Here is a 16768-nt window from a genome sequence, read left to right on the forward strand (position 1 = left end):
AGTAGCATGCCTAACCAAAATAAAAGGCTGAACATTGTGCTAAGTTAGCAATGTCTTTGTGAGTTTGTATTTTTTTCTGTATCTTTTCTTGAATGTAAAAATGTGACAAGTGGGGATAAAAGTAAGTTGAAAAGCTTGAGCAGGGGGAAAAAAAATGCATCGCCTAATCAGAAGCTGCCTCGGGAATGCTGTTATGCAGCCTGCTCATTAGCATCGGATTTCCTTCCAGTATATGAGCAAGCTCTGCTCATTAGGAGGAGTTAAATATTTGGCACAATCATGTCCTTCCTCCAACGTCTCCTGCTGCGATCAGGACTTTTCTTGAGAAAGATTAAAGAACTAAAAGATCAGCATCAAGTTCTTAGAAACAGTTGGCTGATTGTGTGTGTGTGGTCTAGTGATCTAATTTGGTCAGAGCTGTAGATAGACACTGTGGTAATAGCAGAAAGTTCACAGGAAGAAAGTAGAACCTGTCACAGACAGATAAAGCCTGACTGAGCCTTCCCCCAAAACAAATAAGCGATTACAACCCTTTTCATCCAATAGAAACGTTAAGATTTGGGATCCACCCACCAGGCAAGCTGAAGGTTAATAGAAAATAGAGGTGTGCTAAATTTATTACTCTTCACAGACAATGTTAGAAAACAGAATGATGCCTGTCCTTATTTGGCAGCTTTCTCTAATATAAGGATGAGGATAATAATAACTTCAATTAAAAAAAATAAATAAATAAATAAATACATCCCTAGAAAATAAAAGTCCAAGATGTTTAAAGAAGAGCCTTAAAAATCTACTGTGTGCCATTTATATTTGGCTGGAAAAATAAATTAGGTCACTAAAATACAGAGGATATCACTGCTTTAACATTATCTTCAGTTCTAAAAAACACTTATTGACCTACCACGTCAACACCAATCAATTGTAGGCTTGGTTAATGAAAAAGCGTCATAACTTCCAGTGTTGTAATCACTTGTGAAGATTGTTCTTTTGCATGCTTCAAAAGAACCTCAGTTTGTTACATGCCCTCCCCTACTCTTCTATCCTAGTTTAAATTGGCACAATAGTGTTTAATTCCGAAACAGCAAGCCGATATAATGGAAGTGTATCATTCCAAAAGCATTTATTTGTGCAGCTGAATTAAATTGGTGAAAACATTTTGAAGAATTTTGGTCGAAGAACACTCGCTTTGCTAAACGGCCCTAAAATATCTAAAAACAGGAAAAGTGAGTGATGCAAAAATCATCTTTGAAGTTTAGCCACAAGGGGCGGCTGAGTGAAAACACTATTTGTAAAACCTCCAGAGACACTATATGGACCTAGCTGGTGAAGTCCTGCATGTTTACAGCATTAATACTGAGCATGTGTTTACTCATGTAAGAGACAAAGGTGAAAGCTGCCTATCAAAGAAGAAAGCCAAAGGGCAACTAAACCCTCCATTAAATATTACACACTACAGTCCAGAGGTCAGATCATATCAGTGGAAGGAAGCACGTTAGATGGTAAAACCCAAGCTCTGATGCTTGGCTTAGTGTTACATAATACTATCTGTTCATAATAGTTTCTCGGTCACAAGTGTTATCATAAATTTTGATGCCATTAGACCACGAACTGTGTCAAAGATGTGACATATCTGAAGTGGATTTTTCATGCAATGATTTTTAAAGAATTAGATCACGCCTGTGTCACTAGGCATCTAGAAAACCTTGCCCCTAGTCTCATCCATTAAGCCTCTCTGTTGTACTGTCTTCACGTCAGAGGCCGAGTCATCATCCATAATTCAGCTCTGAGGATTAGGCTGAAACTCTTGACTCTGCCAAGTTATGCATGAATGATGTATAAGGCAATAATATTATACATTTTTTTAAGTGTTTATGTAATATGTATGTTTATCTCTCTCTCTCTCTGTGTGTGTGTGTGTGTGTGTGTGTGTGTGTGTGTGTGTGTGTGTGTGTGTGTGTGTACCTACACATATACATATATGTATATAAATCACTTAGGCACCGTCACTTACATAAAGCACATGCTGCTTAATCTTTATATCTTTTTTTTTTATCTTTTTATCTTCAATATTTAATATTTAATCAAACTCATGTGCATATTCATACACTTTCCTGTGCAAAACTCCTGAGCCACCTCTCCCATCTCCTTATTCCGTGTTTCCAAGGAATAGAGCAGAATTATTTTTAAAGGAATGACCAAGAACTATTTGAGCCTAATTATTATTCTTATTATTACTACTATTGTTGTTGTTGTATTAGCAAATTTTAATTTAATAAATTTAAATGTTATTCTTTTTTTTTTACCCAGATTGCTGTACTTCAATTAATATTAGTTTTCTAGTACCAACGAAGAGGTGCCAGTCTTGTAGTCTGTCCTTGAGCATGCGCTACCCTGTGATTTTAATCATTTGTAGGTCGTTATCGCCCTCTACTGACAAACAGAAAGAAGTCTTGTTAAAATGCATATATTAGAATCACACACTGACAGAAAGTAAGAATAACAACTATAAAAAAAATATTTTGCAGTTTCTTTTGTAGCGTCATACAACGAACAACAGACTTAAATAGCAATAGTACTGCGCAAGACAAATATTTGAAAGAAACCGAAACTAAAGCACTTAATTGAAATTCTTTTAATGGGTCCTTTGGGTAGTAATAGCCTGTAAATAATTCTACAACTGTATAAAATGTCAGGACTGTAGTACTTAGTAAAGGTAATGCAGTGATTTCCACTCCTGTTGTTTGTACCAATGAATTTTCTCCACGAGGTGTCGCCGATGTTAAACTTGTACCCTGCACAGTGTCTGCGCTGATAGCTGAATGCGACATTATTCCGTGTAAATGCAAACGCTAACAAGAGCCATGACTTTTGGGAGTTTAGGCAACATTTTTAAGAAGGCCATGAAAAGTATCTTTGCTTCAAAAAATGAGTGAGAGACTCAAACCTGGCCGTTTAAAGAGCCCGTGGGGGCTGAATCTGTCCACGGTACTGGAGTCTTTTGGGTGCAGAAAAGGGCAGTGTGACAAAGTAACTTTAAACAATAAGGTCAATGACGTTACTGGCAAGTCTAAGAAATGTCGTAAATGTTGTGTTTTGTGCGATTGATATGGATAGACTTTTATTCTGAAAACATGTACCGTCTCTTGTGCGTATATACTGGTGATGACAAAGCGCAATATATTTTTCTATATCTCCAAAGTCTAGAGTCACACACTGAGAGTACGAAACGATTTTTCTTCTGCGCCTTTGTAATAGTGTTCACCAGCTCTTATTGGTTGAAGTGATTGCTGCCAATGGTTGGAGATTAACATAAAAGAGACAAGTGGAGAAGGGATCCACTTGGGGGCAAGCTGGTGATGCGTCATAGCACTTGCTGAAAAGAGGAGACAAAAAAAGGGACTAAAATAGCGCCGAACCTGCGGGTTAATGTGCACCAATGGCCACGGAGTCACTCGTGGTCTCGGAGCAGAGCGCAAAAGTGCCACAGGTGATAGGAGGTATGACAACAGAGATAAGCGAGATTGAGTGTTCTCTGTTGTGCAAATAATTATCAAAATCGCTCCAAACAAAAACTTTGATATGTAAGAATAGAAGCTGAAACCTCTGCAAGGTGCAGAAAATCTACGATTTCACCACGTCACTTCTCGGGAGATCATGAAACATCATCGGACGTGGCTGAGCCGAGGACAAGAGGAGAAAGCTGAAGAAAACCATCTTCACAGATGAGGCAACCAAGTTCATCTGCGCCTCTCCCTTTACGCACAGGCGAGGTGAGGACGGAGAGCGTTACTTCAGTGTAAAGAAAGCACCAATGAGTCATCCGAGGTGTTAAAAAGATCGGCATCAGACGGAAGAAGCACAAATACAGTTTTGAATCGAAAATCCTTTTTTTTTTTAAGAAAAGCACACCATGGATGGAGAAGGAGGCTCTTCGGGGCTGGCCAAATCAGCCGCTGTAAAACTGTCCGAGATGGGTGAAAGAACCAAGCAGTTAGGCACCGCGATGCGGGATCCTCACCAGCAAAGACGGATCATACTGGTGATTGTTTGCGTGGCTCTCCTGTTGGACAATATGCTCTACATGGTAATCGTGCCAATTATTCCAGACTATCTTGCTGATCTGGAGCTTGAGCAGTCAGAACACGTCCACGTTGTGATGCACTCCAACACTTCGGCAAACAGCACAAGCCAGGACAAAAGCAACAAGGACAATTTAGATATCCAGATAGGAATACTTTTTGCATCAAAAGCCATCCTCCAGCTCTTAGTTAACCCCCTGTCGGGAACTTTCATAGACCGGGTGGGATATGACATTCCACTTTTAATTGGACTGACTGTCATGTTTGTCTCTACCTGCATCTTCGCTTTCGGGGAGAATTACGCGACTCTCTTTATGGCCAGAAGTTTGCAGGGCCTCGGTTCTGCTTTCGCAGACACCTCTGGAATCGCAATGATAGCTGACAAATACACGGAGGAGGGAGAGAGAAGCAGGGCGCTCGGCATTGCTCTGGCGTTCATCTCTTTCGGGAGTCTGGTGGCGCCTCCCTTCGGGGGCGTCCTGTACGAGTTTGTCGGCAAACGAGTGCCGTTCATCGTGCTCGCCTGCATTTGCCTGGCGGATGGCTTAATGCTACTGACCGTGATCAAGCCATTCTCTAACAGGACTAGAGAGAACATGCCAGTCGGCACCCCCATATACAGACTCATGATTGATCCCTACATAGCTGTGGTGGCCGGGGCACTGACAGTGTGTAACATCCCCCTTGCCTTTCTAGAGCCAACTATAGCCAACTGGATGGAAACCACCATGCACTCATCTCAGTGGGAAATGGGGCTCACCTGGCTCCCAGCCTTCTTCCCTCACGTTCTCGGTGTTTACATAACGGTTAAATTGGCAGCACAACATCCAAATTTGCAGTGGTTTTACGGAGCTGTGGGCATGGTTATCATAGGGGCGAGCTCCTGCACAGTTCCCGCATGCAAAACTTTTGGGCAGCTTATCGCCCCGCTGTGCGGCATCTGTTTTGGCATAGCGCTGGTAGACACTGCCCTGCTGCCCACACTTGCATTTTTAGTTGATGTGCGTCATGTTTCTGTGTATGGTAGTGTTTATGCTATTGCAGATATTTCCTACTCTGTCGCTTATGCTATGGGTCCCATAGTAGCCGGGCAGATAGTGCACAGTCTCGGTTTTGTACAACTTAATCTTGGTATGGGTCTTGTCAATGTGCTTTACGCACCAGCCCTGCTGCTGCTGCGCAACGTGTGCCAAATGAAACCGTCCTACTCAGAGAGAGATAACCTGCTAGACGAAGCTCCGCAGGGGCTGTACGACACAATCAAGATGGAGGAGAGGAGAGCGAAGAAGAAGGGCTACAGTTCGGCAGGGAATTGCCTGTCGGTAGATGAGAATGGGTTTGACCCTTTCAGAGGACAGCGGTCCTTGTCAGAAGAGTCCTCCGGCCCGGAGTGCACTTAGACCGGTTACAATCCGACCGACAAATCAAAACATTTGTGAGATTTGTGAGGCAGACAAATTACAATGTAGTGATTTAAAATTTTATGTAAGTACCGATGTGCAATATAAACACCTAGTCACCAACGTCACAACTGTGTGACTCGTTTTTCAAAGTTTTCTTTCATCTTTTTTCTGACTGTGGTTTCATTGTGTCAACAAACAAGTCTATGTAGCGTTTGTCAAGGATGTATAACTCGAGTTTTGTGAGAGATCTTTCAGCTGCCGTTGAATTTGTGTGTACTATTCAGTATTATATATACAAACTATATAAATAGATATAATGTGCGTACAAAATTATATGGGACCAACTGTAAGCAGCACATTTCTCCCCTTCTCAAAATAGCCTATATTTTTAGTCTCGGAGGAAACTTTTTTCACTTGCAAATCAAAGGCCTCTTTCTGTTTTGTTGTTAAAATTGTGGATTTTAATAAGTAGGCCTCTTTGTTTTATTTATTTATTTTGTTTGAAATTAAATGTATCATAATAAATGGATTTTGTACATATGTGGATACACGCACAATGTAAATTGTTCAAATAAAAAAAATATATATATCCGTGGATCTCTACAAAGTGTGTATGCCGTTGAGCGCGGGTGTGTGTGTACGAAACATGTTGTCAAGACGTAGCTAATGATGTCAGTCCCCTTAAGATGAACTAATGTGTATTAATTGAATAATTGTGGTTTTAATAAATCTCTGTTTGGATCAGTGTGACGGTGGTGATTTCATTTTCATAATTTTAATTTCAAATGAATAAAACAACATAAATGCCGGATTTGTTTCGATATTAATATAGGAACTGTAGACGATAAAAGTGGCTAAAAGTCCGCATCACCCCTCCTGCAAACATAAAAACACAAGAGAAGTGTTATTTGATTTCATTATTTATTTATTTTTTAAACGATCAGGAAAAAATCTTTATTTTTGAATGTTTGCTTGCTGACACAGGAGGCGCACATTAGTCACAGTGCGTAAACAAAAATCGAACAAATTCAAGTGTAACACGCATAAACTGATTTAGTTCTCGGTTATAACCTCACCACGTTGTCAAACCCGAGACCATGAGACAAGCTTAGCATTTAAATCTAAAAAACAAAAAAACAAAACTGTGGACCCCGCAGGGTGATCACAGGACACCTGAATGACAACCAGACGCTCGGTCAGTTTTTGATATATATTAAAAATTTTATAGGGTGTGGGCGGGAGGGGGGAAGCAAGCTGTCAGATAATATGTTCCGCGAATAGATTTCGATGGGAGGAGTTTCTTGCCTCAAGGGGGTAGGTAAACGCAAACACCTTCAGCATCTTTTCCAAGGCGTGCTTTAATGTGGAGCCACAGCCGTATGGCGACGCGTGGGGACAGGGGAGCAGTCCGTCTAAACGGAGTTTTCCTCTAACATGGGCTTTCACCGCTTGGACGTGGGAGGTGATGCCAACTTTCACACACTTCTCTGACCTTTTGATCGCTTCGCTGATCGGGTAAGGCTCTGATAAACTGTAACAAACGGAGACTTGGTGTTCATTTCAAAAGTTACCATCATCATCATCATATTTCTGAGCCTGTTTGGCGCACAGCGGGGGGAGATTTCTTTACTTTACAGTTTTGCTCAAGTTAAGTTTTAGTTAATCAGTCCACTTGTTTTCCACTAAAAAGACTTGCATCTAATGATGCTCCTCTTCATTGTGTCTCTTTAGGATTTTAGCACTTTTAATATTAAAATTGATGTAAAAGAAAAACCTCTTTATTTTGTTTTGGATTTTTTGAAGGGAAGGAAATAGGAAAGGGCTTTTTAAAATGTTTATCTGTCTGCAGTGAGTCAGGAGGCGCAGCTGGAATGCAAGCACAGGAAGTAAATTGCGTTAGGCTGCAACTTGATCAAAAATGGAAGCCTGCTGGCTCACTTTCAGACAGCTCACAATTGTGTAGTTACATTTTATCAACAGGCCTAATTTTTATTTATTTTTTGCTTCTTTTCTCTCCTTGAACACGCTTCATGCAGGAACGGCTGAAGCCAGACCCTATTAAGGGTGGGGGGAGATTCCGAGTTATATTCACTGGTCGAGACTGGACTAATCATGCCAATCTTGGAGAGAGGGACGGCGAGAGACCGAGACAGCCAAGTATGAACACACACCGCTGCTTCTTTACGTCAGCTTTACTTTTTTTGTGCCGAGCGCCGCCCGTGGTGCCTAAGTTGGCAAAGTAAGGGTACTGGCTTTCAGCACCACGGACAGCGCCAGCTTCATTTGCCTAACTGGCCGCTAGGGGCAAAAAAAAAAACCTTCATTCGTGAACATAGAAAGTATGTTCAAGACACTATAGCACACATTAATTTTGTGCAGAAATTTGATCAAAATGATGCAGCAGACTATAATATAACAGAGACAATGCTGCGTTTACAGGGTCAAACCAGTGCTTAATTAAATTTATTTATTTATTTATTTATTTATTTATTTATTTATTTATTTATTTATTTTCTAAATACCAATTAAGGACCTTCTGAAAATATCTAAAGATTTCCAAGAATTTGCAGATACATTGTTCTGCATTTGCACTGCACGTCTCCATATTATAATCTTGGCTTACCAACAGCATGCAAATGACCAAACATCACACAGATAATATTATCAATTTGAACTTACCTCATGGGTAATTTGCAATGCACAGGAGACTGTGTAGTTTATTCTCAAATTGGCCTTGAAGCAGTCAAAATGCATTATTAACTTAGGTTCTAATAATAAACGACTGCTTTAGCTAATGAACACTGAATCCCATTAAAATGCTGACAGTTGCTTTCCTTCCATTACTCTTCGTGTGATGTTTTTTGTGATATCAGGTGCTGCCAAAGGTCCCCGTTCCCCTGCTGAAACAAACCCTTGACACTTACTTGAAGTGCGTTCAACACCTGGCGAAGGAGGAGCAGTTTAAGAAAACAAGAGCCATCGTGGAGAAGTTTGGGGCTCCTGGGGGCGTGGGAGAGACTCTCCAGAAGAGGCTTTTAGAGAGGAGGGACAAGATGGCAAACTGGGTAAACACAGACCTAACAGATGAAAAGTTGTTTATGTGCATGAACAGGAAAAATTACAGTGTGCATCCTACTTCTATCAATAAGGAGCTTCTGTATTGTTTTGACTTTATGACTATATAAATACCTGCATGTGTTTTTGCACTGTTTGTTAGATAGTTGAATTGCTGAAATCAGCTGTAAATTATTTTATTTAGGATAAAGAAATTAGTTAAAAAAGTCTTAAACTCCGTGATAAACATTTATCCCTGTCTCCGCTTGTGCTTTGTCTGGGTGATCGGTCAGTCCACTAGACATCCAGCTCAGTGAAATCTATCACACTCCCACTCTCACACTAGCACCACTCTCCCACTCTCCTTTTCATCTGGCAGTGATACACTGTAATGGCTTTTTACTTCACTGCACAGGTCTCAACTCTGAAAGTAATAACTTGAGTCCAAACACATTTAACAAAGCAACATTTCTCAAAAACTGTCCCTGTGTTCACATTTAGGTCTATGACTACTGGCTGGAGGACATGTACCTGAACAACAGGTTGGCCCTGCCAGTCAACTCCAGTCCTGCCATGGTGTTTCCTAAGCAGATGTTTAAAGATCATAAAGACGCCCTCAGGTATGTTCTGGACTTCTGCTATGATGACTTTTTTTTATTCACCCTTCCTTTGGAGGTTGTAAAACCAAAGTTTTTTTTAGAATAAAAGGTCAAACTAATCAAAATCGAAGATGCAGATGTTTCCATTTCGGTATTTAAATTCTTTAGCAGGTGATATTTGAGTCAGATAAACATCCAAATTTAGTTTGATTCTCTGTAAGTTGTCTTTCTAGGTGTCTATCAAGGGAATGAATGACAAAGAAGCATATTTATCCAGAGGGGAAAAGTCTCAATAAGTCAGAACAAAAATAAATATAGCTTTCTTTTATTAACAGTGAATCTACCTTTCAATTACTGTCTTAAATAACAGATTTCTTTAAAATTTGAAAACCATCCGAAATCATGAGTTTATTTTTCTATATGATCCAGAAAACACAAGCTGGAACCTTTAAATAGTTGTTTTAAATGTATGTAAATGTGCTGAAAATATTCTTTTACTTATTATTACTGTTATTCTCTGATCATCTATCCTTAAAACCAATATTCTCTGTCAAGCTGCAAGCAAATGTGGGAGAACTACAAAGTAACTCACTTAATATGTCACACAATGACTGAGCATAAAGTGAGTGTGCGCTGTAAGTTCTGTACCAAAGGAAAAAAAGGCCACATGCTGAATGTTGCACACAATACTGCGCAAACACATAATCAGCTCTTTAGCTGCTGACAGATTTTTATGTTCTTTTGTATAGATGCAGACTCAGATTATTATCTGAATTTTACAGTCATGGAAAGAATCTTTGACCGTTATTAAATGAGCTGTGGTCTGCCAGAAATTACACCGGTCCATCCAGCCCTGTAGCTCAACATTAGCTTTTGTCAGCTTGCACAGCCACTAAGTGAATATTTCCAGAGCACCCCAAGCAGCTGGTAATCTACTGACACGGCCACTTATTAGATTGGGAGTGACAGGGCCAAGCTCTCCACGGAGACTCTTAGTCAGGCCTCATTTAGGGGTGTGGTGCACTGAGGCTGCCTCCTTTGTATTGATCTGGCTTTGAACGTAATAACACCAAGACAAATGATATACAACATGAGACCTGACAAGCCGCTGCGTTTTCCCTCTTTGCCCACTCACCCACTCACACATACAGACCGGCTCTCTCCCTCTCGCAGATGAACACACGCAACTCTCACACTGTATCCCAGTAATTCACCATAATGTGATTACTGTTAGTTCTTTGAGAGATGGGAGTATATGTAATTACAATCACAAGCCATTCTGCTGTATAACTTTGGTGTTTCACAACAATACCACTTTCAAATTTCACCCTCCTTCTTGCTCTTTTAAGATTTGCCGCCCGTCTCATCAGTGGAGTTTTGGAATACAAGGCTCTCATCGATACGTAAGTTCAACCTGCAAGCTATGTGGATTGAAGATTAAAACCAAAATTATATAATAATGAATCACAAGTCTTTTCATAGGTGATCTGGTGTGTGTAAAAATGTCTCTCAGGCGATCGCTGCCAGTGGATTTCACTCGAGGCCAGCTAGCTGTCATGCCTATGTGCATGGAGCAGTACTATCGCCTCTTCACCTCCTACCGCTATCCGGGATTAAAGACAGACACGCTGAAGGTCCAGATGAAGGCAGCATCCTCAGCACTGGAGCACATGATTGTGGCATGCAAGAATCAGGTCAGGACACTGGCCGTTGAGGAGACTTCTCACACTCAGTAATACTGCTGATTAAAGAGTGTTTTCTGTCCATTTGAGAGAATACATATAGAGTGACATACAAGTCAGTTTCTATGTAGCAGAGATGCTCAAGTCAGATTTTAAAGTAAGGACTAGTCTAAGCACCTTTACTTGAGTGAATATAATTATACCTTTTTTTCCCTGTGGTAACAGTAAATAAAGAAACCTTTTCTACACCCCTCTCAAATACAGAAAAAAAGCTAAGAAAAATAATAATTGTAAGTAAAGTCATTATTGAAAGGAATCTGAGAAACTTACCCAATGTACCCACTACTGCACCTCCTGAGGATCATCTTATAGACCTTTTGCATGAAGGACAGATAGAACAGAATTAGACCTGTTAGTTATTTGACTAATTTTAATTCTGCTGTAACAGGGGAGTCAGTTCTTTCTCAAAAAGCAGCGCCTGCTATGAAAGTGTGACTATCTGTGGCTGACTGTGTCTATTTGAATATTTAAACTGGCCAAAGTTTCATACTGGGACAAGACGGACCAGGAAGTACTAAAAAGGAATTGTCATAATAGACAGCATGTAGCGGTAAGGTAAGCTATAGTTTCACAGCAGGAGCCAGGTGACAGAAGTCATTTAAATCCCCAATAAGGCTCTCCTACTTGACTTTTATAGTTTAACTGCTTTATTTTAAACCCAGCTTTTAACCCAGCTTTAAAATAAAGCAGGTAAGAATTATGTGTGTGTGTGTGTGTGTGTGTGTGTGTGTGTGTGTGTGTGTGTGTGTGCGTGCGCGCGCGTGTTTAGATATTTTCGTGAGGACCAAAAACTATACTTGCTACTATACTTGTGCTACTATACTTGTGGGGACCAACAGTCTCTTAAGGGGACAAAATAGCCGTCCCCACGAGTTTAAAGGCATTTTTGAGACTCAAGCTGTGGTTTTAGTGTCAGGGTTACAATTAGGTTATAGTTAGGTTTAGGCATTCAATTTTGATGGTGAGGTTTAGGATAAGCGGCTAGGGAAAACATTATGTTAATTAGATGTCCTCACTAAGATATTAAAACAAGTGTGTGTGTGTGTGTGTGTGTGTGTGTGTGTGTGTGTGTGTGTGTTCCTGTCTAGCTATCTTTGTGAGGACCGAAATCTGCATTCTACTATGCTTGTGAGAACCAACAGTCACTTGTGAGGACACACTCACCGGTCCTCACAAGTTTGAAGGCCTTTTTGAGGCTCAAAATGTGGTGTTAGTGTCAGGGTTACAATTAGGTTATGGTTAGGTTTAGGGTAAGGGTAAGGGTTAGGAATTCATTTTTAATGGTTATGGTTAGGGTAAGGGGCTAGGGAAACCATTATGTCAATGAAGGTCTTCACTAAGATAGCTGAACGGGCTTCTATGTGTGTGTGTGGTCTTTTCCTTACCTATCATCTAACACAATCCCCTGTACAAAACAGCCTGTACTCATTATCATCTCATCTCAGAGTCACATCAAAGTCACCGATCCACATTCAAACACATGCCACCAACATCTGCAGCATCTATAGCCCATGGCTAATATATTGATTTTTATGAAGGTTAAGAATGAGACTGCAAATTAACATGGAAAAACTCAGGAACTCTCCCCTGGAAATGATTCTGGGAGCCATCAATCTGTAGCCTCTAAGGGCCCGTCCCTATGGAGATACAGCGAGTTAACTTAATTACTGCAGATTAAATCGGCCACTTTGTCTGAGAGCTTCCTTGAGTCGCATGTTAAACTGATCGTGGAAGAGAAGCAGGTAATTGGCCCTTCTCAGTCCCTGTCATTATTACTAATGTCGTTATTATCTCAGCTGTTCAAACAGTAGCCGTAAGGTTAGCTATAAAGCGCAATTAGCATGCAAGGAAATATTTTAACTTAAATATTCTCTTGTCAAGTTGAATCACCCTGGTGAAGCTGTACTTGATGGAACAGTTGAGAGACTTGTGATTGCTGTAATTTATTTTTCTCACTAGTTTTTCGTGTTGGATGTAGTCGCAAACAGCAAGCAGCTCAGTGAGGAGGAGATCTTATCCCAGCTGGAGAAGATTGTGAAAATGTCTGAAAACGCTGAGGAGAAGCTCCCCCCTTTTGGCATCTTGACATCTGATGGAAGGACAGAATGGGCGCAAGCTAGAGAGGCACTAATAAAAGGTCTTACCACAACTTCATTCTTACTCAATTTAACATTTTAATCAAATTTTTTTAGAAAAAGCAAATCCAGGACATGGGTTTCCTTCTTTCATCTGTCCAGATCAGATCAACAGGGACTCTCTGGCACTGATTGAGAGCTGCATCTGTGTGGTGTGTCTGGATGAGCCCAGCGGCCTGCAACCCAGTGACACCAACAGGGCCCTGTTGATGCTACATGGTGGAGGACATGAAAAGAACGGTGCAAACCGCTGGTATGACAAGTCAATGCAGGTAAGACGATATTGCAGGTGCTTCAGTTTTCCATGACTGTAAAATTTGGATAATCATTTAATCCCCATTTTCTCAGTTTGTTGTAGGCATGGATGGGATATGTGGAGTGGTGTGTGAGCATTCACCATTTGAAGGGATCGTTCTGGTGCAGTGCTGTGAATACATAATGAAATATATGTAAGTTAGCCCACTGTAGCAAGACAGGCTGCACACTGAATATGGTCATCTAAATGAATGCTGATGAGGCCAGAAGTGTCTGAAAGAAACGTGTTGTTGTTCTGAACAGAATGGAAAGTCCTTCCAAGATGGTCAAGTCCTCCAGCTATAGAGAGCTTCCTCCTCCAAGGAGGCTACGCTGGAAATGTAACCCACATATCCAAGGACTCTTAGCAGCATCTGCAGAGAGATTGCAGAGGCAAGACTAGCACAAACACACAACTACAATTATAAATAAGTACAGATTTTTTTGAGACTGGAAGTCACAAAAATCTACTGTTTTCTTCTTCAGGCTGGTGAATAATCTTGACATGAATGTTTTCAAATTCAAAGATTATGGGAAAGAATTTATCAAGCAGCAGAAGATGAGTCCAGATGCCTTCATACAAGTTGCCTTGCAGCTTGCATTTTTCAAGTAACAAATATTCAATGTGTGATATCATAAGCATATCTCTAATTGAACTGTTTGCCATCAAGGTGCAATTTCAAATCATGTCTGCCCTGCACTTAGATGCACTGGAAGGCTCGTGTCCACTTACGAGAGTGCATCAATTCGGCGTTTCCAAGAAGGTCGCGTAGATAACATTCGCTCAGCGACCGCCGAGGCCCTGGCCTTTGTAAAGTCTATGGCAGATGAGAGGGGAGCGTTCTCTGTGAGTCATTTTTCTCACTTCCGCTTTAATTACTAACTCCCACTTTACTGCTCATCGCGCCTCACTTATGAAACAGGTGCGACTGGCAACCTTGGCAAGGAAAAGTCAGTCAACCAGATGATCCCCCTGAAGATTTAGCGGATCTATGAAAAATGGCTGGCTTTGCTGCTGTCTCGATGCAACAAATGTCCTGTGTCCACTTTTTTTTTCATTGAATGACTTTTCTTCTCTGACAGGACTCAGAAAAGATGAAGCGACTGGGGGATGCAATTAAAGCCCAGACAAGTTATACAATTGCAGTGAGTATTAATCCAAAGTTCTCACCACACCAGCCAAGAAATGGTCGACATGTGCAATAAAGCATGCTATGTAATTAGCTTTAAAAGTACTGGTAGATTCTAGATTCTAGATTCGATATCTATAATGCACAGATGGAAATTCTACATTAATCTCCTCATCTAATTTTTGGTAAAAAAAAAAATTAGAACAAGTTTTACTTCCAAAATTCTTTTTTTTTTGGTTTTGCCCCAAAAATGACAGTAAGAGGCTGGTGAAAGCTTTGATGAGGCTCTGGTTGTGGCTCAGCTGTATTTCAAAGAACAGTGAGCCACATTTCTGGGATAAAGAAGTCCGTTTTAGTGAATGGATGTGGAAAAGTAACTATTCATAAAACCCTTAAATTGTCAAAAATATGTTTTTCAGGCGATTACAGGAATGGCGATAGACAATCACCTCCTTGGACTTCTGAGGATCGCAAAGGAGCTCAACATGGAAAAGCCAGAAATCTTTTGTGATGAGACATATCTGGCCAGTAACCACTTCATCCTCTCTACCAGTCAGGTACTACATAATCATATGCTATTAAAATATATATATAATTGATACCAGAAATACAAATCCTCTGCAGAACCTACACTCTTCAAGTTATACGTTTCCCTTTATCGGGACAGATGAAACACCAGATGTTCCATGGAGACAAAAAGAGAAATACAGATGTTTCTCTGCTTTTCCACAAACTAAGAATGAAAAAGAAAAAAATGATGTGTTAATATACCTGTAAAGCACAAATAAATCTGCTATTGTGTTTTCTGCAATTTGAGGATACTCGTGTGCATTTAATTCAAGTTAAGCCGCTGTGGAGTTTTTTAAGGGCAAATTTTCATTCAGTACCACACTCTATAACCAACAAAGACAATCAAGAACAATGAAGAGACCTCTTAAAGAGAATCACTAAACCATAAAGTAATTATTTTAAAGCAGTAATGGAGTCTGCAAATGTGCACGTGCCAATTTCCAAACTGCAGAAGCCTAATTAAAGATATTAGGTTTAAGGAGATGCAGAGGAGAGAGGGCAGTGGACTTTTTCACCACATCGTTTGTCACAACCTTAGAGACTGAGATGACGTCTGATGAATGGAGAACAAGTGTACTGGTAGCAGTTTTTAAAAACAAGAATTATGTGGACATCTATAATAACTACAGAGGGATAAAGCTGATGAACAACACCATAAATAAATGGGCAAGAGTTGTTGAAGCTAGGTTAATAAGAGAGAGCCCCTTCTTGTTTGCAGTGGTGATGGACAGGTTGACAGATGAGGTCAGGCAGGAGTGTCCATGGACTATAATATTCGCAGACAACATTGTGATGTGTAGTGTGAGCAGGGAGCAGGTGGAAGAGAGCCTGGAGAGGTGAAGGTATGCGCTTGAAAAGGAAAAGAAGCAGATGTTTGTGAATGAGACGGAGACAGGTGTATCAGTGAGGCTGCAAGGAGACATAGTTAAGGTAGACGAGTTTAAATACCTATATGGTCAACCCTCCAAACCAATGGACAGCCCACAAAAGAGATAGAGAAGGGATGTATGGGTGGGTGGGTGCAGATAGCAGCAACAGTGAAAGGGAAGGTTTACAAGACGGTAATAAGGCCTGCTATGGTGTTTTTAGTGAGATGGTAGATGATCCACTAACAGCTTAAAGAAGAAGAAAAGGAAGATGACAATGATGATGTTGTTTATCCAACCAAAACATTTTTTTTTGTTTTTGTTTCTTTGCTAGACTTCACCTGAATCTGACGTCCCCTGATAGTGAGTTTATTCTGTTAGACCATCTTTAGATTTAGCTTTTGCTTCCCTCAGAACATTTTCACCCCACAGTAGCAAATTAATCAGGTCTATTCCCGTCCTTTGGCAGCTTCACTGGCTTCCTGTAAAATATCACATTAATTTTAGGAATCTGCTTCTTACCTTTCTATGATGTCTTCAACTGTGTCCTTTAGTGTTTTAAAAGGCACCTATAAATAAAATGTAGTATTATTATGATGATGATTATAATTATGTGGTCTTGACTCCAGGTTCCTACCACTGTGGAAATGTTCTGCTGCTATGGCCCAGTAGTGCCCAACGGTTATGGCACCTGTTACAACCCACAGTCAGACCACATCATCTTCTGCATTTCTAGTTTCTGGGACAACACAGAGACTAGCTCGGTCGTTTTCGTTAAAGCCTTGAACGAGGGCCTGCTGGAAATCAGGGACTTGTGCAATAGAAGCAATGCTACAGCTAGCAAACTTGCTGTCTCCAGCCAGGGAGCCAGCCAGCCTCATAAATCAGGGAAGTAA

General features: G+C 40.6%; 2 protein-coding genes across 3 annotated transcripts; both read left to right on the forward strand.

Moving 5' to 3' along the window:
• The first annotated feature begins 3910 nt into the window (after nucleotides 1-3910).
• Nucleotides 3911-5479, forward strand: slc18a3b (solute carrier family 18 member 3b). The gene has a single exon (XM_085360857.1). It carries the CDS (start codon nucleotides 3911-3913, stop codon nucleotides 5477-5479), a length of 1569 nt encoding a protein of 522 aa, XP_085216983.1.
• A 2115-nt stretch (nucleotides 5480-7594) lies between these two features.
• On the forward strand, nucleotides 7595-16768 carry chatb (choline O-acetyltransferase b). 2 transcript variants are annotated; one of them, XM_085360858.1, is made up of 14 exons: nucleotides 7595-7639; nucleotides 8356-8547; nucleotides 9038-9156; nucleotides 10485-10538; nucleotides 10649-10829; nucleotides 12837-13014; nucleotides 13115-13284; nucleotides 13361-13461; nucleotides 13571-13699; nucleotides 13793-13915; nucleotides 14012-14153; nucleotides 14390-14452; nucleotides 14856-14993; nucleotides 16502-16768. In XM_085360858.1, exons 1-14 carry the CDS (start codon nucleotides 7595-7597, stop codon nucleotides 16766-16768), a joined length of 1902 nt encoding a protein of 633 aa, XP_085216984.1. The 2 variants fall into 2 exon arrangements, with proteins under 2 accessions (XP_085216984.1, XP_085216985.1); XM_085360859.1 differs by having other exon boundaries at nucleotides 13580-13699.

This window comes from Diplotaxodon limnothrissa, linkage group LG8 (genome assembly GCF_057381915.1).
Source record: "Diplotaxodon limnothrissa isolate DT_005_m linkage group LG8, D_limnothrissa_male_GT1.1, whole genome shotgun sequence".
Classification (NCBI taxonomy): Eukaryota; Metazoa; Chordata; class Actinopteri; order Cichliformes; family Cichlidae; genus Diplotaxodon; species Diplotaxodon limnothrissa.

Bases quoted from the DNA above. Each gene is read 5' to 3' on its own strand.
- slc18a3b (XM_085360857.1), top strand. From the start codon at position 3,911: ATGGATGGAGAAGGAGGCTCTTCGGGGCTGGCCAAATCAGCCGCTGTA.
- chatb (XM_085360858.1), top strand. From the start codon at position 7,595: ATGCCAATCTTGGAGAGAGGGACGGCGAGAGACCGAGACAGCCAA. The intron at 10,830-12,836 runs GTCAGGACACTG...TTTTCTCACTAG, and splicing joins TTGTGGCATGCAAGAATCAG to TTTTTCGTGTTGGATGTAGT. The intron at 14,154-14,389 runs GTGAGTCATTTT...CTTCTCTGACAG, and splicing joins ATGAGAGGGGAGCGTTCTCT to GACTCAGAAAAGATGAAGCG.